Consider the following 24379-nt stretch of genomic DNA (forward strand, 5'->3'; position numbering starts at 1 on the left):
AGAGAAGTGACTGGTCCCTCTAAGTGCTGCACAGACTGGGGAGGATTTAGACCAGTACCAGGTGGCTGAAAAGCAGGGCTGGGCTGTCATACCATCACTGGACCTTCTACTGCAGGAGAAGAGCTGGGCCTGGGCCCTTCGCTTGCACCATCTCCCTTCTCACTCCTCTCCCCCTGGCACAACTGTGTGGCTGTCTCAGCAGAACAGTGAGGATGAGCCTTGCTCAACACCATTGGTGCAAGGAGGGGATTCCAGCCCCAGGGACACCTGACCTCGCCACGGTGCAAACCTCCCAGGGTAACGCTGTGCGGAAGAGGGTCCCAGCAGCACCAGAACTGGAAAGCAGCTGAAATCTTGGAGTGGTAATTTGCATTGGGCGACCCTGGTTCAAGTGCAATCTGTGAGACGCTGCTGCCGGCAGGCTCTGAGCAGCAAGGGGTTGCAGGGCAAATGCCAGATGTCAGCAAAATCCTTGGGAGACTCTTCTTTGCTTTTACGGGCTTGTGTTGGGACTGTTTCACACAGCAGGGTCTGGCTGGCCTGCACATGGATGGCAAATGTATTGCAGCACTGATGCTGGGCATTCAGCAAGGTTGCTCTTTCACCTGCCTGGGCAGCATTGCTGGGAGGAGCTTGTAGCCATGGGGGTCTCCTGTACAGAGGGTCTGGGAGCGGGACATGCCCTGATGCCCTTTCCATGCTGAGCACTGGGGTTTTCCCCCGGGGCTCTTGTCTGACTTACCGCTGTGTGTCACAAAATTCCCCTCTGCTCACGGATCTTCCTTGGGACAGATCTGCGCCATGGTCCGCAATGGAGCTGGGCCAGCTTGGGGGGCTGCAGTCTCCTGGGCATGACGCTGCCAACTGCAGCCGCAGGGGCACAGAGAAATACCACGGGACAGGCTGCCCGAGCTCGGTGTGGCCAGAGGGAGACTGCTGGGGCAAGTAGCCCTGTGGGTGGCTGCTCAGACCAGCCTGTCTGGGACAGGGCAGGTGGCAGCACCTCCAGGATCTCCAGGACAGTTCAGCACAGCCTGTGCCTCCTGTGCCAGCGAGCGCACGGGTTGCAGCATCCCAGCTGACCAGGTACGTGGCCACTGCGGGGCAGAGGACCGGGACAGGCTCTGGAGATGGAGGATGGCTGTGTCCCTCAGAGGAAGATGGGCACCAAGCTGCGCTGTGGCAGGACCACTTGGCAATAACACTGGTTGTATTGTGGTGTGGGGCCAGGGGCGCTCAGGCTGGGTCTTGGCTCGTTCTGAATGGGTGGGCAGCACCCATGTGCTGTGCTGGCACGCAGCAGTGAGGATGCACTTTATCAGAGCAGGGGAGCAGGGCTGCGGGTGCTTCTGGCTACAGGAATCCTACCAGGGAATGCATCGGGATAATTGTGAGGAGTGTGATGGAGGAGAGCAGGCTTCTTCCCCCACACCTCCTCTCCCCTCCTGCCCCCTGCCTTCCCTTGCAATGCACTTTGAATGGATGATGATGTGGTTGAGGCTGTGGCTCCAGCTCCCTGGGAGCACTGGTTGAACCTCAACCCATTTAAAACTCCTTGAGCCCCTTAGCCTGGCTCCTTCAGCCCACAGGCATGGTTGTATCAGGTACTGCCTCTCCCCCATGCGTGCTGTGAATGCAGGTAGGCAAGCAGGGGTATGGCCCCTCACCTCCACGCATGTCCAGGCCACCTTTGTCACACACATGAGAAGCGCAAATATATCATCACCCAGCTGGTGCTAGGGTTTGCTTGGAGGGGAGACTGAGCTAGTGCAAAGAGGGGATGTGGCTTCTCCCAGGGTTTCACCTCTCTCTCAAATCAGGCAATAAACCAGTGTTTCATTCTCACTGTGTGTGGACACCATTTGTCCCGTCCCTTTGCCACGGCAGTTTCTTGTGCCACGGGCAGCCTGCAGCTGCCTGGGATCTTTTCATGCATCCCTGCCATGCTGGACCCTGTGGTTTTCGAGCCTTCGCCTTGTCCACATGTTCAGAGGAGGTTGTACAATGGGTTCCACGTGTGACATGGGACGGGGTGGACCATGTAGAGAGGCACAGCTGTTGAAACCCATGCTCCCACATGACTGGAGGCGAGCTGCCTTTTTCCTGGGACGTTTGCCAAAATAAGATGCGGATAACAGCTCAAAGGCCGAGGGAGTTCGCTCGCACAGCCGTAGCTCTGCTGTGGTAGCCACGCGTGGGTAGCATTTGCCTGGGTCCTTCTGCCTTGCTGGGGAGAGGCTGCGAGGGTGGACCAGGGCACTGCTGCCCACAGCTGCAGCCTGGTGGGAACCAGGCAGAGCGGAGGTGAGCCCGTGGGCTCTGGGAGGAGAACAGCGTTGCTGGCAGGGTCCTGATGGCTCTCAAGGCTGTGCTGCACATGCAGGTAAGTGCCCTGCAGGGACAGGGTGCCAGGTCCCAGCTTGCTGCTGGTGTTCGCCGGTGTCTGGAGACCCCCAGAAGCTGTTGAGCAGGCAGAAATGTTGCAGCTTGTTTCAGTCTTTCTGAGATGCCAACTGTACTCGTTGGATTTCACACATCAATAAAACTTATATTTATAGTGTACTGCCTGGATGCCTCCCCTCCCTGAGCAGGCAAAGAGCATGCGTGCAAGAGGACATGTGCATTTCTGGGTACACCGACAGGCACCCCTGCCTCAGGGTGTTAAAGCAGGTGTTGGGGGTCAGCACGCAGGGAGGTGGCTACACATATTACAGGGGACAGGTGCTGTGTTGAAATGCGTGCAGGGACATGCATGCCCCTGTGGGTTCTGTGCAGGTCTTTGGGGTGCAAGTGTGGTCTCTGGGATTACCCTGTGCCCTAGCAGCCCTGGCTCAGCACTGGCTGGGGCAGGCTGGCACTTTCCAGGACAGCCCCCAGCGACTGAGCAGAGTCCACGCAGCCACACAGATACCACTGGCTCTGGTTTCAGCACCGTCTAACTGGGCTACCAGAGCAGATCTGCAAGCCGCGAGAGGGTAGGTATATATGTGTGTGTGTGCGCGTGGCCATGTGAGTGTTACACAGCCAGGCGGTGCTGGGCTGTCCTGCCAGGATGGCTTCCTCCAGGCTCTTTTCCTGGTGGGGCTGCCCTGGTCCTGCTCCCTGCATCGTGCTCGGTGTGAGGTGGCGGCAGCTGAGCACAGAGGGGTTTCGCTCTGGAGCAGTCCTTGTCTGCGCGGGCTCTTGTTGCACAGCCAGGCAGCAGCTGGGGATGCAGAGCCGCCAGATGTGTCTGGAGGAAATGTCCCCTTGCAGCACTGCTGGTAAGACCCCCAAGACCCTCCCCATACTGTGTGTGTCCCTGTGTCTGGGGGTGTTTTTCCTTGCTGTCGTGCCTGCCAGCCCCTCTGGTGAGTCCCCAAAGAGGGGCCGTGGCCATTCTCCCCACCCAGCGTGGCGGGGATTGCGGCTGCTGTGCGCGGGGCGTGATGGGACAGGACGGCGTTGCAGGAAGTTACGGCTGCAAAACAGCCGCCTCCGGAGAGGAGCCTCTACCTGTGACAGGGATGGAAGCAGGCGGCTGAGCACCACCGAGCTCTCCTGCGCAGGCTCAGCACCTGGCAGCACAAGCACAGGGAGCCGTGGGTTCATCCTCCCTGGAAAGGAGTCCTGCTGGAGGTAACCCCACTGCTTTCGGCACAGCCGTTGCTCTCGCCTTGCTCAGCGCTAGCCTCACCATTGCCCTGTGCTCCAGGGTCCCACACCGCCAGTGCCTCAGGCACCGTGCTGTCCCTGTCCCTTTGGACATGGACTGGGAAGCTGGGAGGCGGAGGCAATAACCAGAGAGCGAGGGTGTGTGGGCCAGGCATCAGAAGGGGTCCCTGAAGGGGGACCCCAGCAGGCGTCAGTGCAGGGCCCTCTGCTTGGCAACATGCCCTGAGTGGCAGAGGGTGCTGTGACCTGGGCACGGGACGCATCGGGGTTCGCTTGCTGCAAAGGCCTTGAGGCCAGGACACCCAGGTTCAAGGTCATCTCCGCTGCCCTCCACTCCTGTGTCTTAGTTTCTCCATCTGGATAACACGATGAGGGACTGCAAAAAGCCCATGCTGTGGGAGGTGTGAGCAAGCCATTGCCCTGCTTGTCCTCTGCTGGGGGAGGCCAAGTGCAGAGAGATTTGCATGCTGTCCCTTCCTAGATGCTGGGAATTGCTTATACCCTACTGCTTCTGTGCCTCAGTTTCTCGGGATGTTGGGGGCGGTGAGCCCAACCCGTGCTCCTGAAGGATCATCCTGCTGAGCTGGGACGGGAGGATGAATCATCTCCGGCACAGCCAGTTCTACCAGACTGGACCGTATTGGTGTAGGTAAGGCTGGGCAGCACTGCACTGTGCTACATCCCTGGGGATCGGAGCTGCCGACCCCGTCCTGCTCCATCCCGCAGAGCCAAGCCCATGTGGGACAGCTGCCTGAGAACCCCAGAGCTGCTGAACCTCTTGTCCACCTCTGGAGACGGGCGCTTTGCCTGGGAAAAATCGCCCTGTGCCAGGCTGGACCCAGTGCAGCCCTGAGGGATGAGCTGAGTGCTTGCTGGGCGACAGCACTGCTTGGCAGGGGTGGCCACCACCGGGCCATTCCGGGACAGACCAGTGTCGGGCAGCATACATGTAGATATGAGATCACCTTCATTTTCTGCCTTTCCTAAGCACCTCCCTCCTGTCTTCCCTCTCCCAGCTCCAGCTCCTAGTTTTACAGGTTTTCATTGCAGTTTGGGGACGGCAGTTGATTTGTTCTAATATAAAGCCCTAAAATGTCAGGACCTCAAGACTGGGAGGAGGAAGCCTGCCCTCTCCCCAGTACTTTTTCTCCCTTGGTTATCACAGTTGTCATAGTACTACTACAACCAAGTCTAGGTTAGTGAGTTTTGGCTGCTAACAAGGGAGACCATCCCCTGCCCCTTGTGCCCCCAGTGAATGAGGTGGCTGGTCCCAACCGAGGCACTGAGAGGTGGTTTGGGGGGGCGGTTTTGGGAGGCAGGCAGGCGTGCCTAGGAGGGTCAGTACCCCCTTGGGGCTCTGCTCTGCTGCCCTCTTGGCTGTAACCTCTGGCAATGGCCAGGTAGGTCTGGGAAGGGTGCTGGATGGGGAGTCTGAGGTGGGACGTGCTTCTACCGTCTCAGCTCTGCTCCAGCCACCCTGCCAGCCAGAGCATCGCTGCTTCCCATGGCCGGTGGCTTTGTGGGGTCACATGTGGGACTGGGTCATTCCTGATCTAGGCATCCCCGGGCTGGGGTAGGTACAGCCTAAGGCTGCAAGGCTAGGCTGGGGCATGGAACTGGCAGGTCCAGGCGCCCAATCTGCCTTAGAGCTATCTCCTCTTTCAGGCAAAGGATGTCGTGGGCCATGCAATGTCAGAGCTGCCTGCCCTGGGGCAGCTGGACGCAGCTGCACCGATCCCTGCCAGGGAGCAGGGGGCCACGGAGTGTGTATCTGTGTGCTGCTTCAGTGACAGGTGAGCTGGGCTCTGTGCCCATGGGATTGTGACTCTGAATCTGCCTTGTCCCTGGTGCACATCCCTCCTGAGTTGCACAGTGGAGCCTGTGTAGTCTGTGGGTCCCCTCTGCAAGATGAGAAGCCGGTGAGCTTGGTGGTGTTAGCTCTGCCGGGCTGGAGAAGACCATCCCTGACCACATGAATTCTTCTTCTTGCCAGGTACTGCAGGCAGCCACTTCCTCAGGAAGATCCTTTGCACAAGCAGCATCTCCCTCCCCAGGTATGGTGTCATACGGATGGGGCCTGGCCCATTCTGCCCTGTGGCTGTTTGCCATGGGACCTGGGCAGCTGAGCTGACTGCCTTGGGACCATCAGGGCTCTGTGGGCAGAGACACTGCTTTGCCTCCACGTAGAAAACAATCCAGACCCAGCTTCCTGCCTACTCTGAATTCAGCCCAACGTCTCTGCTTCACCACGGGCTTGCTGGGGATGCACGGCGCATGGCTTGCTGAGCTCCCTTCCGTTCTCAGCCGTTGCCCTTGCCCCAGCCCTGCGCTCTCCCTTGCTGTGGGGGAAGGAAGGGGTGAGCTGGCTCTACTCAGCACTTCCCATGGCACTCACTTGTGGTCTGCCCACTCTGCCCCAGGCAGGGCTTGGAGCTGCTGGCCCCTGTCCTCCTGGTAACACTCTTCCTCCTCTTGCAGGGGCTGTGTTCGCTACCAGGGAGGGTCCCAGGAACACTCTGTCCAGCCCAGATCCTCTCGCCATGGCTTGTCCCAGCTCAGGAACGTGGCCTCTTCTGGTAAGCTTGCAGCCCTGTGCTGAAGCGGATGGAGGGTCCTACATGGCGGGCTGAGGGCAGCTGCTGTCCTGGGCAGCATAAGGGTTAGCAAGAACTAGATTCTGTCCTCCTCTCTGCAGCCACCTCACTGCAGTGGCTTGGGGCATGCAACGTCCACAGTCCCCTGCCAGTGAGGTCTTTTCCATCACCTTCTGCTTCCCAGATGCGATCAAGAAACACCAGAAGACCCTGTCTGCGTGGTTCAGCCACCAGCCCAATGAAGAGAGGCAGTTCGGCCCTTCCTTCTCACTGGATGCCGTCCACGTGGACCCAGTGATCCGGGAGAGCTCCCTGGAGGATATCCTGAAGCCCTCACCTGATCTGACCATCCACAATCAGCTCCAGCAGCCCTACAGGCAGGTTATCAGCCTCCAGAACCTTTTTGATGTAGATGCCTGTGGACGACAAGTGAAGAACGTGGTGCTGTATGGCACTGTGGGCACAGGGAAGAGCACTCTCATCAAGAAGATGGTGGTGGACTGGTGCCACGGTCGCCTACCCCGCTTTGAGCTGGTGATACCCTTCTCCTGTGAGGATCTGTCCCATAGTCATGCCCCCATCTCCCTGCGGCGCCTCATAACTAAGAAGTATCAGCACCTCCGGGATGTGGTACCGATGCTGGGCGCTTCCAATCTGAAGGTGCTTTTCATCCTCAATGGCCTGGAGCGCCTCAACTTGGACTTCCGTCTGGCTGGTACGGAGCTGTGCTGTGACCCCAGTGAGCCTGTGCCTCCCTCTGCCATCGTGGTCAACCTGATGCGAAAATACCTCCTGCCAGAGGTCAGTGTCTCCCTCCAGCTCCTTCATGCTGGAGAAAGGCTGGGGCTGAGCCCTGGGGCAGTGCAAGCATGGCCATTGTGCTAATTGCTTGTAGTCCAGTTTGGCTGTGAGTGAACAGGCAGCCTCCACTTCTGGAGGGACTCACCAAGGTGGCCTCACGTCAGTGTTACTGGTTTGTCTCTGTGGTGTCTTTGGGAATCCTGGTAAGGCAAAGACAACAGTCTGCTAGGCCACGATCTTCCATACTCGATATGTGTCTAGTAGGAGATGGGGACAGCTCTTTCGTCCTCTCTGCTTGGGCCAGATTTGAATCAACACCCTTTGGGCAGCAGCTTCTTGAACCCCAGCCTCTGGGTGGTAGGATCCTTGTGCACCTGTATGTGGGTTATGTGCTCGGGACCCTGCTGAACTTAGCTCAAAGCCACAGAGGGAGCAGCTCCAAACTCACCCAGCTCTCTGCTTCTAGGCCAGCATCATTGTCACCACACGGCCATCAGCAGTGCGCCGGATCCCTGGCAAGTATGTGGGCCGCTACGCCGAGATCTGTGGCTTCTCTGACACCAACCTACAGAAGCTGTACTTTCAGATGCGTCTCAGCCAGCCTGGCTGCGGTGGAGAGAACAGAGTGGGTAGGAGCTCAAGCGAACAGGAAAACTTGGTGGAGATGTTGTCAAGGAACTTGGAGCGCCACAACCAAATAGCAGCTGCCTGCTTCTTGCCTTCTTACTGCTGGCTGGTGTGCACCACATTGCACTTCCTCTACTTCACCAGGACGGTGCCTCCCAGCCAGACCCTGACCGGCATCTACACCAGCTTCCTGAGGCTCAACTTCAGCGGGGAGGTGCTGGACAGCACTGACCCCACCAACATCTCCATGATGAAGTATGTGGCCAAGACAGTGGGCAAGCTGGCCTACGAAGGGGTGATGTCCCGCAAGACCTGCTTCTCGGAAGATGACCTGCAGCAGTGCTTTGAGGTGAAGATGAAGACTGAAAGTGAGCTCAACCTCCTGGAGGTCTTCCGCAGTGATGTCTTCCGCTTCTTCCTCACTCCATGTGTGCAGCCAGGGAAAGAGCACACCTTCGTCTTCACCATCCCTGCTATGCAGGAGTACCTGGCAGCCCTGTATGTGGTGCTGGGTGAGAAGAAGACCCTGGCACAGAGAGTGGGCAAAGAGCTGTCAGAGGTCATTGGGAAGGTGAGTGAAGATGTTGCTGTCATTCTGAGTATCGTCTCCAAGGTCCTGCCCTTGCGCTTCCTGCCAGTGCTCTTCAACCTGCTCAAAATCTTCCCTCGCTACTTTTCCCGCCTGAGCGGTAGGGACCGGGATGCTATTGCCCACACCATGGCAGAGGAGATGTTCAAAGAGGAGGACTACTACAATGATGATGTCTTGGACCAGATCAATTTCAGCATCCTGGGCGTGGAGGGCCCCATGCGCCACCCTGATGAGGCCCCTGATGATGAGGTCTTTGAGCTCTTCCCCATCTTCATGGGTGGGATACTGTCCCGCCGTAACCGCGCCATCCTGGAGCAGCTGGGATGCTCCATCAAGAACCTGGCAGCCTTTGAGATTGCCAAGGCCATGAAGAAGACAGTCATCAGGAAGAGCCGCAAGGGGCTGCCCCCCTCCGAGCTGATGGACTACCTCTTCTTCCTCCATGAATTCCAGAACGAGCGTTTCACAGCTGAGGCCATCCGCTCCCTCCGGACTGTCAACCTTTCATCGGTCAAGATGACCCCTCTCAAGTGCTCTGTCCTGGCATCTGTCATGGGCACAACATGCCACGAGGTGGAGGAGCTCAACCTGACCTCCTGCAACCTTGACACGAGCAGCTTGAGGATCCTCTTCCCTGTCTTGCTGCGATGCAAAGCTCTCTAGTGAGTACCACCTTCTTCTGCCACTGGGCAGTGCTCAAAAATAGGTACTTCTCTCACCTCTGCCCGTCACAGGGAAACACTAAGAGCCTGAGGGTGGCAAAGGGAAGGAATGGCATACATGCCCTTGTTTATCTTCAGTGCAGACCTAGGGGACTACAGCTTCCAACATGCAAAATTCCTTGAGCAGCCCTGCTAGGGCACTGCATGCTGGGATTTGCGTTCCCAACACACCCTCCCATAGGACTCTTTGGGCAGCTCTCTGCACCTGGTGCCACAGGCTGGGCTGCCATCTCCCCTGGCAGACCCAGGTCCTCCCGTTGCTTGGCACTCAGCATCCCCCTGTAGCTATCTCTGCAGCTACTAACTGTGTGTAGGAGATGGGCAGCCCAAGGGTGGGGGTATGGACAGTGCAAAGGGCTGGGTTCCATTCCAGTCCATTTGTGGAACTGCAATCTTCCTGTTGCCCAGGGGGTGGCGAGCCTGCTCAGCAGAGCTGGATTCAGCTGTGCAGCAGGGCTGTGCAGCATTTCCTTCATCCAGATGCTCAGGAGGGCTTGGTGGGCTCCTGATCCCTCCTCCCTTAGACCTTCACCCACCCACTGTGGTCCCTGCACCTCCTTTCCCTCCCTGGCTCCTGGTGGCGATGGCTCTGCTGGCTGATGCTACCCAAGCTCTGGTGCAGTTTCACTGTGCTTCCTTTTGGAGAGGAAGCCTTGTGTGGCCCTATCTGGGGAACCCGGGGAAGATGGTGATGGTGAGGGCCAGGGAAAATGGAGAAGGCAGGGTTGCCAGCCCCATAGGTAAAGCCATTTCAGTCCTGCCACCCCCATGTCTCACTCTGCATCAGTCTGCAGCTCAACAGCCTGGGCTCTGACGCCTGCAAGGAAATCCGTGACCTGCTTCTGCATGACAAGTGTGTGGTGAGCAGCCTGCGGTGAGTACTGCCTCTGTCCTTGCATTAAACTGCCTCTGCTGCCTACCATGTGCCCTGGCCCCCCTGTCCAGCCTTGGCATTGTCCTAAGCTCCTGTGTCCACAGGTTGGCAAACAACCCCGTGGGCGAGCAGGGGGCACAATACCTGGCTGAGGCTCTGGCAGGCAACCGCTCGCTGACTCGTTTGTCCCTGCTGCACACCGCGCTGGGGGACCGGGGCGCCGAAGTCATTGCTCAGCACCTGGCCAAGAACCAGCACCTCCAGGAACTCAACCTGGGCTACAACTCCCTGACGGACACAGCTGCCCTGCACGTGGTGGAGGTGGCCAAAAAGCACGCAACGCTGGACAAAGTGCAGTGAGTTCACTCTGCCCCATCTCTTCCCTCTTGCAGGCGATGCCTCGGACCAGGTGTCCCTCCCCACGGCAGTGAGTGGGAAGTCCCTCTCTGCCTCTGCATCCTGTCCCCAGCCTTCACAATGTCTCCTGTTCCTTTTCTGCAGTTTGTACTTCAACGACATCAGTGAGGATGGCAAGCGGGCGCTCCACAGCCTGCGCATGGACCGGGATGGCGTCAGAGCACTGGTCTTCCTTACAGCAGGCACCGATGTCTCTGACTACTGGTCCAACATCCTGAACGTGGTGCAGAAGAACCTGCCTTTCTGGGATCGTGAGCGGGTTCGGCAGCACCTTGTCCTCATCCTGCAGGACCTGGAGAGCAGCCGGAGACAGACTGCCAACCCCTGGAGGAAAGCCAAATTCCTACGAGTCGAGAGTGAGGTCAAGAAGATGCTAGGGGAACTGCAGCATGGGACCCTCTAACCTGCTGACCATGCACCTGCCAGGGAGGGAGCAGAGCTGCTGGGGAGAAAATAATAGAGTGTGCCCAGGCAGCACATCCCCTGTGCCCTTACCTGCCTGGAGCTGCCGAACAATCGGGTGCTAACAAAGTGGGCAAAGGTGCTGGGTATGTGGGGCTCAGCCCTCATCCGCAGGCAAGGCTGAAATGTGGGAGAACTGTACAGAGACCATGCAAGGAGCAAATGGGACTTGTTCTTCTGGGTTTGTAGAGACTCAACCCCTGCACGCTGGCCATGCTGGCCCAGCCACGAGCCACAGCAGTAGCAGAGGGGCAGGACTCAGACTTGCTTGTGAAACCTTTTGTAGCATTAAAACACACTGCTTTGTTTCCACTGAAGCACACGAGTGCCAAGACGTGATCTCCTCTCTGGGTCCATGCTCGGGGAAGGAATGTGGAGGCACCTGGTGCAGTCGTCCTTCCAGCAGTTGGAGTGGAGGACTCTGGCCCTTCCCCAGCTCACAGGGCTAGGACGGGGCAGCCCGCTTTTGCTTCAGCCCATGCCAACCCAGTCAGTCTTCCCCACCATGGGCAGCCCTTAGGGGCAGCTGAAAGCTGGGGCACCAGGATCTGTTCCCAGGCTGGGTGTCCCAGGGTGCTGGTCCCTGCTCCCAGCTCTGCTGGGCAAGGGCTGACAGTGTCCCGGAGCTGGGAGGGCAGGGGAGACATTGGGGCTGTTTAACCATTAAACCTAGGGCGTCTTGGAAGAGGCGGGGACACTGGCTTCTCTGCCACTTCACCCTGTACCTTGCTCCCTCTCGCATTCCCTGGAGCCATGAAGCAAACAAAAGGTATGTGCCAGGGCAGTGGGGCTTTGTCCTGTGGAGACCCTTCCCCACATGCATGGTTCAGGACCTGCTTCTGCACAGAGCAAGGCAATGTCCAATCCCAGGCCACAGAAATGAGCTAGAGGCACCCAGGAAAATGCAGATGGACATTGTGGGGGTGCTTGGCAGGAATTCCTTCTCCTTGGTTTTGGGGGTCCTTGTGCTTGAAGAGGTGGGGAGGAGTTTTGTGGGGAGGTGTGCAGGGGAAGGTTCTGCCGCCATCCCCTGGCTCCAGTCAGCTCCCTGTGGCCCTGGTGATCCTTCTTATCCCTCGCTCAAAAGCCCCAGGACTAACCTTCATGTGCATACCACTGCCTGGCTTTCTTTGCCCTTGGTGCTGCAGGACCCCACGGGGCTGGGCAGAGGGTGCTTGTCGGATCCAAGCAGCGGGTGTCCTGCTGCTTTGAAATGCAAGAGGACACAGGTGTCAGGACCAAGCTCTGAGCTGTGCCTGGCCATGGGGTGTAGCTGGGGGACAGAGGGGCCAGGGGAGCTGCATGGACTTGGCAAAGCCATTTCACCTGGCGTGGCATGCTCAGCCTGCGAATGGCCAAGCCCTGAGTGCTCGAGAGCATCGGGTCTGCTCCCAGCCGGCCACCGCCTGCACTGACCTCTCCTCTCCCTCTGCAGAGCTCGAGGGTGACAAGAAGTCCATCATGTAAGTGCTGAGCTCCCGCTGGCCGGGGGCTCGTGGCCCCAACACAGGGCTGTGCTGGGGTACATCCTCAGCTGAGATGGTGTGGGTTGCGGCTGTCAGTCCCAGCTGCCTGCTGCAGGAAGCTGTTCCCTGAGCTGGTAGCTCAGGACATACGTGGGGGACAGTTCAAGGGGAGATCTCCTCCTGGCTTTCCCCAAGGAAGAGGAGACACTGGAGCTGTGGCCCTGGGTGGGCTTCTCACAGAAGGGCTGGGGAGGGTGGGAGGAGAGCCACACTGCTGCACTAACGTGCTCTCTCCTGCCCTTTATCATTTCAGAAAATTTGAATTTAACCCCAAAGATGGGATAGACAACCCTGCCTTGTCACTGTCTGAGGACACGGGTAAATACCCACATCACCCCAGGGTGTCCCTGTGTCAGCATGGGGTTCTAACAGCAGGGCATCACTGGGGTCCTGGGCACTCTCATGGTGAGGAGGTGAACATCTAAGGCAGAGGAGATGGGGAGATCACAGCCCAGGATGTGGTAGAGAACCCACGTTAGGATCCCTGCCGGAACTTGCTCATGGGCTGTGCCCCATGCAGATGGCGAGGGTGTGGGGGAGCCCCGCTTCTACCTCCTGAGCAAGGACAGCACAGAGACCTTCGGCTTCTGCCTTCGTGAGGAACTGGGCTGCGAGGGCCACATTGTCCGGCAGGTCAAACTGGGGGGGCTGGCTCAGCGAAGGGGGCTGCAGGATGGAGACCGGCTCCTCCAGGTCAATGGCCACTTTGTGGACGACATGGACCACCACAGGGTAAGCTGAGAGCACCCTGAGGCTGTGGGAATGCCCAGATCCTCCCCAGCTGGGGCACAGAGGGTGCGAGACCCTGCTGCCCTCGGGGCTTTGATCCCACAGGCTGTGGCTGGAGGGGCTCCCTGCCCAGGGTTCACAGTCTGGGTCCTTCCAGGTGGTGCGGAAGATCAAGGCCAGTGGGAACCAGGTCCTGCTGGCAGTGCTGGATGGCAAATCCTATGAAGCAGCCAAAGCCCTGGGCAGGGACCTGTCCGAGATGCTGCCAACTGATGTCCGCCCACGCCTCTGCCACATCGTGCGGGACAAAAACGGTTTTGGCTTCGGTGTGTCAGGTCCAGAAGGTAAAGCAGGCAGTGGAATGCTGGTGCTGTGGGCTTCCCCGACACAGTACCATGCTCTCCCCAGACCGCTTCTTCCCCATCCTGCAGGTGTGAGGGGCACCTTCCAGCTGTCGGTGCGGCAGGACGGGCCAGCGGCGAGAGCAGGAGTGCCACCAGGCTCCTGGCTCCTGGAACTGAACGGGGTCAGCGTGAAGAACTACTCGCACACACAGCTTGCTCGAAAGGTGTGTGGTCCTGGCACATGTGGGTGGGGGACCAGGGCCGGCAACATCACTGAGTGCCCTGCGCTTTCTATCCAGCTAAAGCAGAGCGGCAGCAAGGTGACGCTGTTGGTGGCATCCAGTGCTGTGGAGGAGTTTTACCGCCTGCATGGCCTGAGGGTCACAGCTACCTTGGCAGACACCTCCTGGCTTCCCTTCAAGGTCCGGGAGCTGCACATGGTGAAGGGTCCAGCTGGCTACGGGTTTCTGCTCAAAGAGGATGACTGCAGCTCGGGGGGCACAGGTAAGGGGACCAAGAGGAGCAGTCTGTACCTCAGCAAGGCCTGTCTGAGGGTTGGGAATAGCTGCAAGCCCTGCGCCAACCACAGGACCCTGCTCCCACCTGCACACAGGGGTCAGCAGTGGCCGGTCCCCGATGGCCGAATGCCTCTGTGAGCATCTCCCCACCTTCCCTCTGTCCCGCTGCGGCAGGCCAGTTCCTGTGGGACGTGGATGACGGGCTGCCAGCCGAGCAGGCAGGGATGAAGGAAGGGGACCGTCTCCTGGCTGTGAATGGTGAGAGCATCGAGGGGCTGGACCACCAGCAGACAGTGCTCAGGATCCGTGCGCGTGATGACCAGGTGACACTGGTGGTTATCGACCCTGCTGGTGATGAGTTCTACCAGTCGGTAGGTTTTGGGGACCAAGCATGGTCCTGCCCCGGGGTGCTGCAAGACTGGATGATGGGACAGGTGCCTTGTCTCCAGGACTGCACAATGAGGTCCCCAAGGGACCTGGCTTGCTGCGAAGGGCCAGGAGCTGTACAGCTGCCCCTCTTCTGCTCTTCCAGATCGGGCTGTCCCCTCTGCTGTTCCTTGAGGATGATGACCCTGCCTCAGGTTCCCGCACACCCTCTCTGCCCTCTCCCAGTGGTTCCACTGGACTCTGTCCTGTTGAGGGGGGACCAAAGGGACCTGTCTCCTGGCTGATGTCTGCTGCCAATAGTATAGAGATCACACAGGTAACCCCTCTTGCCAGGCCCTCGTGGCAGTGCTGCTCACAGCCCAGAGCTGCTCTGGGTGCTGGCACCCTCCTGTCCTGCCCGTCTTAATATTTCCCTGGCACCTGTGATGCTGGAAAGAGTGGGCTGTGTGGTCACCTGGCCATAGGGGCCAGGCAGAAAGACCCCTCCAATGGGACAAAGGTGGACTGTGGTGGGGTGAGTGGATGTGTGCTGCCCACAATATCCCCACTCTGTCCCTGCAGAGCTCACGCCAGGTGGAGCAGAAGAGGCTGCACCAGGTATTCTAGCAGCCCAGGCGTGTCCTGCCTCTGGCCAGGCTCCCCCACATAGCGCCTCGACCCAGGCCACATCAGCCCATCGTGCCCTCCACCTGGCTCCCTGGAGAGCACAGTGCTGCCCAGCACGGCCTTTGCACTCACAGCTGCTGTGTCTCCATGCCCACGGCGAGGCTTATGGCATCACACCTCCAAGAGAGTCATCTCCACTGACCGAGCTTGTATTAACTGTGGTAGTGGCTTCTAACCTGAAGACAGGTCTGTGTCTTTGCTTGCCCAGCTGCCTCTGTTGGTACGTAGGGACATTGCACTGAAGCCCTTGCCTAGCTCCAGGCTCTGGGAGATCTCAGGAGAGCCAAGGCACTGCCCTCCACACCATGACCCAGAGAAGGGGGAGCCTGAGGCTTGGCTCAGCACAGGACTGGCCTTACAGCTGCTGTGTGAAGGGCAAGGGAGCAGCAGAGGCCAGCAGAGTGCTGGAGAAACCCCTCAGCCTGTTGGCTCAGGTCTGCACCTGCACGGATATCTCATTGTGTTCCTCCTCTCATCTTCTCTGTGAACCTGGGGGCAGTGAGTGTCTGCTTCCCATCATAGCACTGTTCCCGTGTCACCCAGTCAGGGTGCGATTAAAGGACAAATCCACACTGTTGTTGGTGCGGGTGATGTTATGGAGAGGACTGTGACACAGCGGTGCATCCCAGAGCTCTGCAGCTGAGCGATGGTCCTGTCCCTCTCTACTAGCGCCTGGGTGACAGTCTCCTGGGTCTGCTGGCTTTCCCAGCGCCCAATGGCTGTCAGGTGCAGGGACAGATGCCAGGGACTCTGAGTACATGGGCACACGAGCCTGCTATGGCAGAGGGCTCTGGGACAGGGGCGGGATCACAGCATCGCCTGTACAGTCAGAATCTCCCAAGGTTGGGGATGACCCTGGGAACAGGGTCAGGCTTTGTCCTTCAGTTGCTGCTGTGCTGAGAGCACAGGGTGAATGACTCCCATCTCCCCTCACTCCACCCAAAATGCACTTTGCTGCCCTGGAGCGAACCCCATCCCCACCCACTGAACGGGGGCAGGCATGCTGGGGAGCCTACCAAGCTGTTCCTGCAGGCTCTTCACCTTCACCTCCAAGCACTGGCTGTGGGGTGCTGTCTGCTTCTGCAGCTCCTGGTATTGCTGGGTCATTTCTGGGAGACAGGGAAGGGAGAAGGGGACAAACATGGTGACTGCAGGAGGCACAAGGAGGTGGTCCCTGTGCTCAGAACCCATCACCTGTGTTCAGACAGGGGCTCCAGCAAGGCCTGACCTGAGGGCTCCCCTTGCAGGGTGACGCATCAGAAGCAATGGTGCGTGCACCCTCTTCCTGCTTGGCAGGGCTGCGACAGTGCCGGGGTGGGGGCAGGAGGGAGCCCTGGAGGGAAACTTTTACCTCTCTGTTGGGCGTGGGAGAGTGAAAATGAGCACGGAGTTTTGCATGTGGCGAAGACCGCAAACCTCTGGCTGAGGTTTTAACCTCTACTAAAATCAGCCCCTTCTTGAGCACTAACGGAAACAGCAAGGCAATGACTTTTACAGGCAAAGGAGGCTCTGCCTCTGTGGTCTCCTCTACCTGTGCTGAGTGCAGGCAACTGGGGTGCACGGGAGGGAGCAGGACCAGTCAACAGCAGGATGGCTTAGGGCTGAGCAGTCAAGGTGAAAGGGAGAGGTGAGGTTCCTGAGACTGGGCCAGGGACAATGGTGGGGGCTGTTCCCCTGTGTACAGGCACAGGAGCTGGCGTGCAGCTTGTGCACACCCAGGCACACGCATCTGAAAGTTCTGCCCAGCCACGCAGAGCTGCACAATCAGAGGAGTGTCAGCGTGTGTGCGGGCCTGGGACACACAGGAGGGAAGGGGAGCACACATCCCAAGCAAAAGCAGCCTTTGCTTGAAGTCTCACACATAAATATAGCCATGACTTGGAGTGAATCATGCCCAAAGAAGCAGATAGTTGGGAATGTAGTTGCTCAAGCATGTTCCTTGATCTCTCTGGTTTGGGGCCATGGTCATTTTTACTTTTGGCTTGACAAAGCTGGTGTAACCCTCCCCAGCTCACTCCCCAGGTACTTGTGGTATTCTGGAGCTGGCTACGGTACCCTCCAGTGGTCAATCTGGCTTGACTATTAGCCAGAATCCATTAGCATCTAATGGGAAAAGCCTCAGGAACACAGCCTCAATAAATGTTGACATATTTGAGGTCAATATAATCCTTAGGAAAATTTGCCCAGGTAATTAAAGCCAGACTAGGAATTGCCTGCCCCAGAAATATTTACCAAAGGCAGTAACATCAAGACAGAGAGTTTTATAACCAATCTATGCCAGACTTCCTTGCTACACCTAGTGCTGCATGCTGCTTCCCACTTGTCTGGCTCATCTGACACCTCAGCAAGCCATGTGCTATACAGGAACCCATCATGAGCCATCAGCTAACAGAGCCCAGGTCCCGAGCAGAGACTTGTGGAAGAGAGTAGCCCTGGAGCCACTGTGGTGTGGGGCAGCATAGTGCTTTGCCATGACACACGCAGGTCAGTGTATGATGTGCACATGCAGCCAAGGACAGGAGGGGACAGTGGCGAAGGGGAAACAAAGGGGTTCATCTCCAGTGTGGACCCCAGCTCCCCAGAGGCTGAGGCTGCGCTGTCCCCCTTTCAGGCCTGAGCCCAGGCTCTGGGCACTCACACTCCCTGAGGTGTCACTGGCCAGACTGCAGTATTTGCCGGTTTGTTTTCTTTCCTCCTTGAAGCCTGTGCTGTGAGACTGACACAGCGCTGTACCAGCCTCAGCTGCTTTTGCACAAATAAAGTGTTTTTCTGCCTGGTAAAGGAGGCTGAGAAGAGGAGCGGTGCTGCAGGAGAGGGCTGTGCCCCCGCAGCAGGGCCAGTGCCCGGGGTTCTGCTGCACCCTGCACCCCAGGCAGCGCGCTCGGGGTTCTGTCCCGGTGGCGTCGGGGTGGGTTGGGGCCGGTTTCTCTGCAGCGGTGGCTGGCGACCTGGGGCCGAGGGCTCCCGTCTGGGGTGCTGTCCTCGCCCTTACGGGGTCCGGCTCTCGGATTCCCACGGCCGCGGCGAGTGAAGCCTTGCAAGGCGAGGGCCTTTTGCCGACCCGGTGCGGGGGAAGGGCGGGGGTAGGGGCGGAACGCAGTTCCCGGCGCCGCTTCCCCGTTTTCGGGCTGGGTATCGGCCGTTCGAAGAAAAGGGAACCCAGCTGCTGGAAAGGGGAAACAACCCTGTTCTGCAAACCTCCGAAACCGGCGCTGCGGGCCCGGGAAAGGGACCCGCGGGCGGGTGCTCCGCTCGAGCGATGCGCCACAGGTCCCGGGTCTGTACTGCCGTGCTCCGCGCCCAGGCAGCGGCCAGATCGGGACAGAGCGTCCCGGGCGCCGCCCTTCCCATTCCCATGGCGACCCCGCCCCACCCCGCGCCCCGCCCGCCCGCACCAAACATGGCTGCCGTGCCGCCCTCGCCGCCGCCGTGCGCCTGCGCTGGCGCGGCGGGACGGAACCTCCCCGCCGCACCGCCCCTAAGCCCCTCTACCCCCCCTCCAGGAGAGGGCGTCGACCAATCGGCGCCGGCTCCTCCCCGGCGGACGGGGCGGTTCCGGGCTCGCCGAGGGGCGGCTGGCCAATCAGCGCGCGGCGTGGCCGGGGCGGAGGGCGGAGCGTCACTGTAGCCGGGCGCCCCCGCCGCCGCCACCGCCCGTGGCTCCCGCTGCCGCCGCCTGCCCGGCCCGGCCCTGCCCACGGGAGCGCCCCCACGCCCGCTTGTCCTGCAGGGCCGCGGCCCGGTGCCGGACGGGGGCGACGGGCTGGGCGAGGGCGCGCTCACGGCCGCCCCCGCGTCGCCCTCATGTCGGCGCCGCTGAAGAAGGGCCCCGGGGGGCTGATCGGGCTGATGAAGGACGCCTTCCAGCCGCACCACCACCACCTCGGCCCGCACCAGCCCGGCACCGTGGACAAGAAGATGGTGGAGAAGTGTTGGAAGCTCATGGACAAGGTGGGCCCGGCGGGAGCGTTGGGCCACCTCGGGCGGGCGAGGAGGGCTGTGGGGCGGCTCTGGGGTATCGGGATGGGGCGGCAGCGGGCCCTGTGTGTTCAGGTAGGGCTGGGGCAGAGGGCTTCAGGCTGGGTAGAGGCTGTTGAGGGCCTGGAGTCGCGGGGACTGGGCTGAAACACTGGGGGAGGCAGGGTCGGGATTGGGGTAGGGCAGTGAGGGACAGGGCGGATAAAGCTGTGCGGGGTTGGGGTAGGGGTGGGCTGAAGGGTGCGGGCGATGGCGTGGCCCTGTGGGGTAGGGTCAGCCGGGAGCTGCAGGGTTCTGCAGGGCTGGCTGGGGGAGAGAGAGCTGTATAGGCCCGGGTGGGGCTGGGGTGAAATGTTTGAGTGGGGGGCGAGAGATGTAGGGGCAGAGAATAGGATGCAGCGTTTCGGGAGGAAGGATGCCGGAGCTGGCGGAAGGATGCACAGTGGAGGAGAGGCCAGGGGCAGGGTGGGAATGGGATGTAAAGACTGGAAAGCGTGGAGGGTGAACAGCAGCGCTGCAAGGGGTGAGCTGTGTGCAGGGCTGTGGAGGGAACAGGTTGGAGAAAGAGGGGAAGATTTGGGGTGGAGGATGCTCAAGAGGATCTGGGGTTTGTACCATCATATTCTTCTAGATACTGGGGTGCGCACTGGTGGTGCTGGTGGGGGAGAGGCTGGCTGTGGGTAGAGCCTGCTGGGGAGCTGCAGGTGCATCCTGGTAGTGTCAGCAGGTCCTGCCTGTGTATGAGGGAGGAATCTAGGACTTGCCTGTCTGAAGATGAGCCTCGACCTGCAATAGACCCTGGTGTGTGGGTACTGGATGGTGAGACTGAGCATGTGCCTTGTGGCAGTTCAGATCATTCTTTTCTGAATGAATAAGGACGTATTACTGAGCTCAGTACAAAGCCTTTCCTTAAAATTGGGAGCCTGGTAAAGGTCTGAATAAAACCCTTTGCATGTAAGGAGTACAAAATCTAACGTTAAACAACAAAAAACTGTGGTATGGGAGTTGGAAAGGCCATCTTCCAGTCCCATGCCTTCTGCGGGGCACTGCACTCTGGGGGTCATTAAGGCTGTCCCCTCCTCCACCTTTTAAAACGCCAGGAAATGGCTATTGCCGGGGGCTGGACACCAGACCTTTTGGCCTGGTGGTTTGATGGGGTATGGGAAATGATTTACTAGCCTGGCTAGGTGTGTTGGTAAATCCATTGTTTTAAGAAATCCTGGTGAGTTGTAGTGGATGCTAGCGTTATTTATAGAGTGATCCAGCAAGTGGGCATAAAATAAAAGTCTTCTAACGTTTTTCACAGGATTTGGATTGATTTTCTAATGTTATTACTGTTCAGCTCTGAGAAACAAGGGTAGGTTTGACATGTTGAATTCTGAAGTGTGCAGTGCTTGTCATAATGCTGGATTCAGAGCCCTAAAAGCAGTGCAGAGTAAGAGCATCGCCAAAGGTGCCTGCAGCCCTTGGGGCACGTCACCTCCTCACCTCCTTCCCCTCTGGGAGCAGAGCAAGCTGGGCTGGTGGGCATACCTCATCCAGTTACCCTGCAGGCTTATGCATTTCGGCTTTCCTTTTGCTTTTCACTGCATTGTTTATGCATGCAGTGTCTGAATCTCCTGCAGTAAATGCTAAAGCAGGCAGGGTAGATGACTTTTTAAAAGACATATGAAATTATGTTCATGCCAAGAAATCACTTTGTGTTGGCTGGCTCAACAGAAGACATGGTTTATAGTTGTGCTCTGCTGTGCTTGTGATGAGCTTTGATCACCTTCTACAGAGAGAAATTGGGATAAAGATAAAAGTCTTTTGAGAAGTGTCACTGGCCCTCTTGAAAACATTGAGGGCAAGCATAAGTGCGAATGCGGGAAAGGTAGTTTGAGCATGGAAACGTGATCCTCTTGTACGTACAACTTGAAAGAATGCACATCTTCATTCTTGTGCATGTGATATAGTTGTGAATGTCAACCTGTGTTTGACCTCCTAACCTGATCTGTTTAAAGGAGAAGGTCGGCCTAAGTAAAACTTGGATTACCTTGGCATTTCGAGTTGCAGTGGGATGGTTTTTGGGGGGTGTACTTTCACAGCTTCAGATCTCCATAGCCAATCTCCACCATGGTATCACTGACAGAAAAGCCATGGCTGCTGTTGTATTTGTCACAAGTTAAAGTAACCTCTTTTAAACATGCACTGACTTCATAGTTTTGCTCATGGGCAGCATTCAAAAGCTTTTAGATGTAGGCTAAATTTTTGAGGTCTTACAGGGTTAGTTATTGAGTCTCATTTGTACAGGAGGAAAGATTTGGCTGTGAAAAGCCTTTCACATTTCAGTTAGACCTTGGTTATGCTTACGCACGCTTAGGAGAGCGCCTCTGAATCAGATATCTTTTTGGTAGGGTAGCAAACTGACAGGCGAAACTGTGCTTGTGAAACTAGTGGTGAGAAGGGCTAAAGGAAGTTGTTGAAAATGGGTTCGTTTTCTGGGCCAAGGCAACAAAATTACAGGTGCAAATAAAAAACGCCACTCGTGTGCACGTTGAATAGACGATGTGTTTGCCTTTCAGAAACGTGTGCTATATCTGTGTGCATACATTACATTCACAACCTGATTGGTTAGGCTGCATAATTAGCTGATGTTGTCAAAGCATTTGCGCATCTCTGTTTTCGGATGTGACTGATGAATTTCCTATGCAAATATTTTACCCATAATGTTCTCCATAAGCTGCCTGATATATTCCTGTCTTTCAGATCCTTTCGCCTGAGGTTCTAATTTTTGTCAGTACTAACCATCCTCTCTGCAGTTGCATGTGGTCACATATATTATGGACAAAGAATAGGCCTTTTCATCGCTGTGCAGCAGGATGTTCACCTTCAGCTGAATTAGGTGACATTTATGTATTTATCCACAGAATAGAGCTGCACATGTTAGGTGTCTTGTGAGCCTGTTAGCTTGCAGTGACAAACAGCAAAGTAATTTACTTAGTGTCCTAAACATAGTAACATAGTAAAGTGTGTAGATTGATTCAAGTAGGAGGAACTGCTGTTGGTTTGTTTTTATTGTGCTTGCTCATCTTATCCCTGTCTTCAGCAAATAAAGCACTGCTTAGTATGAGAAAACATACGATGTATTGGCTGGTGAAAATGATGAGGATGAGATTACAAATCAGTTCTTGCACATGCGATTTGGGCAGCAGATGATGCACCCCACTTGGGTTTGCTGCTGTGGATGGTATTTGAAGAATAGGTGGTGCAGTCATGAGCTGCTCAGGATGAGGTATAAGGGATGTAGTAGGAGATTGGCGGAGTATATGTAGTGAGACATGGAGGAGAAGGATGAGCTTTGACATAAAGCTTCTCTAAACAACCTGCTGATGCTGTTCAGTTTCCAAAACTGCTGCAGAGAAATGCCACTGCAGGTCACCTTCATTGTGAGCAGAAGAGAGGCCAAGTACAAATTCAGCAGGAGGTAAGAGAAGCTCAAGTAGATTTTCTTTTGCTATTGCCTTAAGATGAAATGAGATGTGATTTCAGTGAAGAAGTTAGCTGTTTTTCCTGAATGCTTCTTCCTTGCTTCTCCTAACGTGTACCTAATCCAACTACATTGCCTGCCTGCAGTATTTAGAAGGGGTTCTAGCTCTGTGTCTCAGGTTGTTCTGTGACAGCACTCCCTGTATCGTGTCACTGCTGTCCTACGCTGGTTACCCTGTTCCTCTATTTGTGCAAACCTAATGAAGCAGTGCTGAAGAGAAGTATTTTAAATTCAGAGATCAGTCAAGGCAAGCTGCAGAGTCTTGAGGGCGGAGATTTGATTCCAGGCCTAAGAAATTCCCTGTAAGATATGAGTAAATGGTTTATTTCTTCAAAACTTAGGGAGGAAACTGGGTTTTGATTGTTTTGCCCTATTGAGTTTGGAAAGTGGAAGTTAGTGAAGTCACTTTTTAGGGTTCTTCACAGCCCGACCTCTTGGAATCCTTGTGCTAAGCTCAAAAAGCCTTGTTAGTATTTCCAAAAACCCAAGTGTCTCTGAAAGGTTTGTTCCGGAGAGAATGAAGCATAAGCCAGGCCAGCTTTAAGTTTGGAGAAGAGTTTGGAAACACGGATTGCTTGTGTCTGTTGCCATCGCACCTACTCAGAAATATTTGCTGCTTTTTGGTCGTTTTCCTTCCAGTTGCTGATCCCTGTGGAGGGCAGGGGAGCTGGCAGTGGGTCCCAGGCCTGGGCACGTTGCTTTTGATGCTGATGTGGTGCTGCAAGTGCATATGGAGAGAAACAACACAATGCAACTCTTGCTGCTGTCTTACAAACCAACCAGGTTCGCTCAAGAGGCAGCAGCTCCTAGTTGCGTGGTTTAAGTGCTTATCTTAGCCGCTTTTGGTCTACTTGGTAAATAAAGAAGCTCATTTGATAATCAAATGACAGCAGGTTTGGCCTTGCTGTTTATTGTTAGCAAGTCGCTTCTTGGGAAGTTATTTACAGAGGCTGTGAGAATGAGTGGTTTGCAGAGCTCGCTTCTGCTGAGAGGAAATGTTTCTAATTGTTATTGAAGTTTGTTACGTTACTGACACAGGCGAGTCTGCCGCTTCTGTAGCTGGGTATGTTCAAAGGGTAACAGCCAAACTGTTCTCTGTTACAGCTGACTGAGAAGCGCATACTCTGACTTCTATGCTTGATTAATGTGGCTTCCTCCTAAGAACTGACTGTTTTTATTAAGGCTTTAAACCCACCATGCAATAAACAGTTTCTGTTGAAGAAAGGATTTTGCTATGCATAACACAATTCAGCTGCATCTGGGGAGGATATTTAGAACCTGTTTATGCTGCATAGTGAAACTTGTTTTATTGGGGGAACAAATGTGTTGACTCAATTTGTTGATACGGTTCACTGTACAATGTTCACGGGCTCCAAGGAAGCAGCAGTTGAGGCATCAGAATCAATTGGATAAGTCAGCTGGCTGGTGATCCATCTCCTTATCTAGACCTCCTAATCCTTGGCAGTCTCTCCAAAATGGAAGGGAAATTCTGGTAGTTTGTTTGTTTGTTTTCCCCATGTATTCTTGCAGAGGCTTTTTTGGACATGTAGTTCTGTTAATGGCAGTCAGATTTTTCTGCCTGAGGTTTGATGCTCTGGGGTGCCCTTCTCTTCACTGAAACGGAGTCTTTCTCAGTCAGCTCTTATTAAAAGCACCGCTGTAAGTCAGGTGTAACTGGAGATGTCACTTAACTGACAAGGTTGCTTTTTGCATATACCCTGAACAGCAGAGTTAAATGCTAAAGCACCCTTTTAGAATAAATGACTTTGTTTACCATCAACATGTAAGTGTTTAAGGGAAGTAGGTTTTTAAGTATACGTTGTAGGGAACTGGTTGATTCCTCTTGAGGGTTTCACAAGGTTTTGTGGAAGCGATGCACTACGAAAGGATGGTAGATTATTCTTTCACCTATTGTTATCCACTTCCCTTAAGCTTTGCATTCTGCAGTAGCACTCTTTG

General features: G+C 56.3%; 3 protein-coding genes across 8 annotated transcripts in view; all 3 read left to right on the forward strand.

The window, feature by feature from the left end:
• Positions 1 to 1984: 1984 nt before the first annotated feature.
• On the forward strand, positions 1985 to 11060 carry NLRX1 (NLR family member X1). Of its 4 annotated transcripts, XM_065855570.2 has the most exons (12): positions 1985 to 2383; positions 2559 to 3263; positions 3451 to 3618; positions 4177 to 4303; positions 5320 to 5447; positions 5648 to 5708; positions 6133 to 6230; positions 6433 to 7049; positions 7516 to 8930; positions 9778 to 9864; positions 9969 to 10220; positions 10366 to 11060. In XM_065855570.2, exons 4-12 carry the CDS (start codon positions 4251 to 4253, stop codon positions 10682 to 10684), a joined length of 3030 nt encoding a protein of 1009 aa, XP_065711642.1. In that variant the 5' UTR covers positions 1985 to 2383; positions 2559 to 3263; positions 3451 to 3618; positions 4177 to 4250; the 3' UTR covers positions 10685 to 11060. The 4 variants fall into 4 exon arrangements, with proteins under 4 accessions (XP_065711642.1, XP_071654733.1, XP_071654731.1 ...); XM_071798632.1 differs by lacking the exon at positions 10366 to 11060 and having other exon boundaries at positions 9785 to 9864; positions 9969 to 10107; XM_071798631.1 differs by lacking the exons at positions 1985 to 2383; positions 2559 to 3263; positions 3451 to 3618 and adding an exon at positions 4381 to 4603 and having other exon boundaries at positions 4216 to 4303.
• A 389-nt stretch (positions 11061 to 11449) lies between these two features.
• On the forward strand, positions 11450 to 15485 carry NHERF4 (NHERF family PDZ scaffold protein 4). Of its 3 annotated transcripts, none has more exons than XM_065855821.2 (11): positions 11450 to 11512; positions 12179 to 12206; positions 12523 to 12587; positions 12790 to 13001; positions 13156 to 13342; positions 13430 to 13566; positions 13642 to 13846; positions 14035 to 14231; positions 14393 to 14563; positions 14809 to 14844; positions 14988 to 15485. In XM_065855821.2, the coding sequence occupies exons 1-11, from the start codon at positions 11497 to 11499 to the stop codon at positions 15153 to 15155; spliced, it is 1422 nt and encodes a 473-aa protein (XP_065711893.2). In that variant the 5' UTR covers positions 11450 to 11496; the 3' UTR covers positions 15156 to 15485. The 3 variants fall into 3 exon arrangements, with proteins under 3 accessions (XP_065711893.2, XP_071654738.1, XP_071654737.1); XM_071798637.1 differs by having other exon boundaries at positions 13765 to 13846; XM_071798636.1 differs by lacking the exons at positions 12179 to 12206; positions 12523 to 12587 and having other exon boundaries at positions 11472 to 11512.
• A 3078-nt stretch (positions 15486 to 18563) lies between these two features.
• Positions 18564 to 24379, forward strand: part of CBL (Cbl proto-oncogene) — a 36004-nt gene continuing 30188 nt past the window's right edge. Inside the window, exon 1 of the mRNA XM_065855607.2 lies at positions 18564 to 18864. Coding sequence (XP_065711679.1) covers positions 18718 to 18864 — 147 coding nt within the window. The 5' untranslated portion in view covers positions 18564 to 18717. The remainder of the gene's footprint in view (positions 18865 to 24379) is intronic.

The sequence above is a fragment of the Patagioenas fasciata genome, chromosome 24 (genome assembly GCF_037038585.1).
Source record: "Patagioenas fasciata isolate bPatFas1 chromosome 24, bPatFas1.hap1, whole genome shotgun sequence".
Lineage (NCBI taxonomy): Eukaryota > Metazoa > Chordata > Aves > Columbiformes > Columbidae > Patagioenas > Patagioenas fasciata.

Coding starts and splice junctions, on each gene's coding strand:
- NHERF4 (XM_065855821.2), top strand. Junction 14,232..14,392: donor GTGATGAGTTCTACCAGTCG/GTAGGTTTTGGG, acceptor CTGCTCTTCCAG/ATCGGGCTGTCCCCTCTGCT. Junction 14,564..14,808: donor ATAGTATAGAGATCACACAG/GTAACCCCTCTT, acceptor CTGTCCCTGCAG/AGCTCACGCCAGGTGGAGCA.
- NLRX1 (XM_065855570.2), top strand. CDS start 4,251: ATGAATCATCTCCGGCACAGCCAGTTCTACCAGACTGGACCGTATTGG. Junction 8,931..9,777: donor CTGCGATGCAAAGCTCTCTA/GTGAGTACCACC, acceptor ACTCTGCATCAG/TCTGCAGCTCAACAGCCTGG. Junction 10,221..10,365: donor GCAACGCTGGACAAAGTGCA/GTGAGTTCACTC, acceptor CCTTTTCTGCAG/TTTGTACTTCAACGACATCA.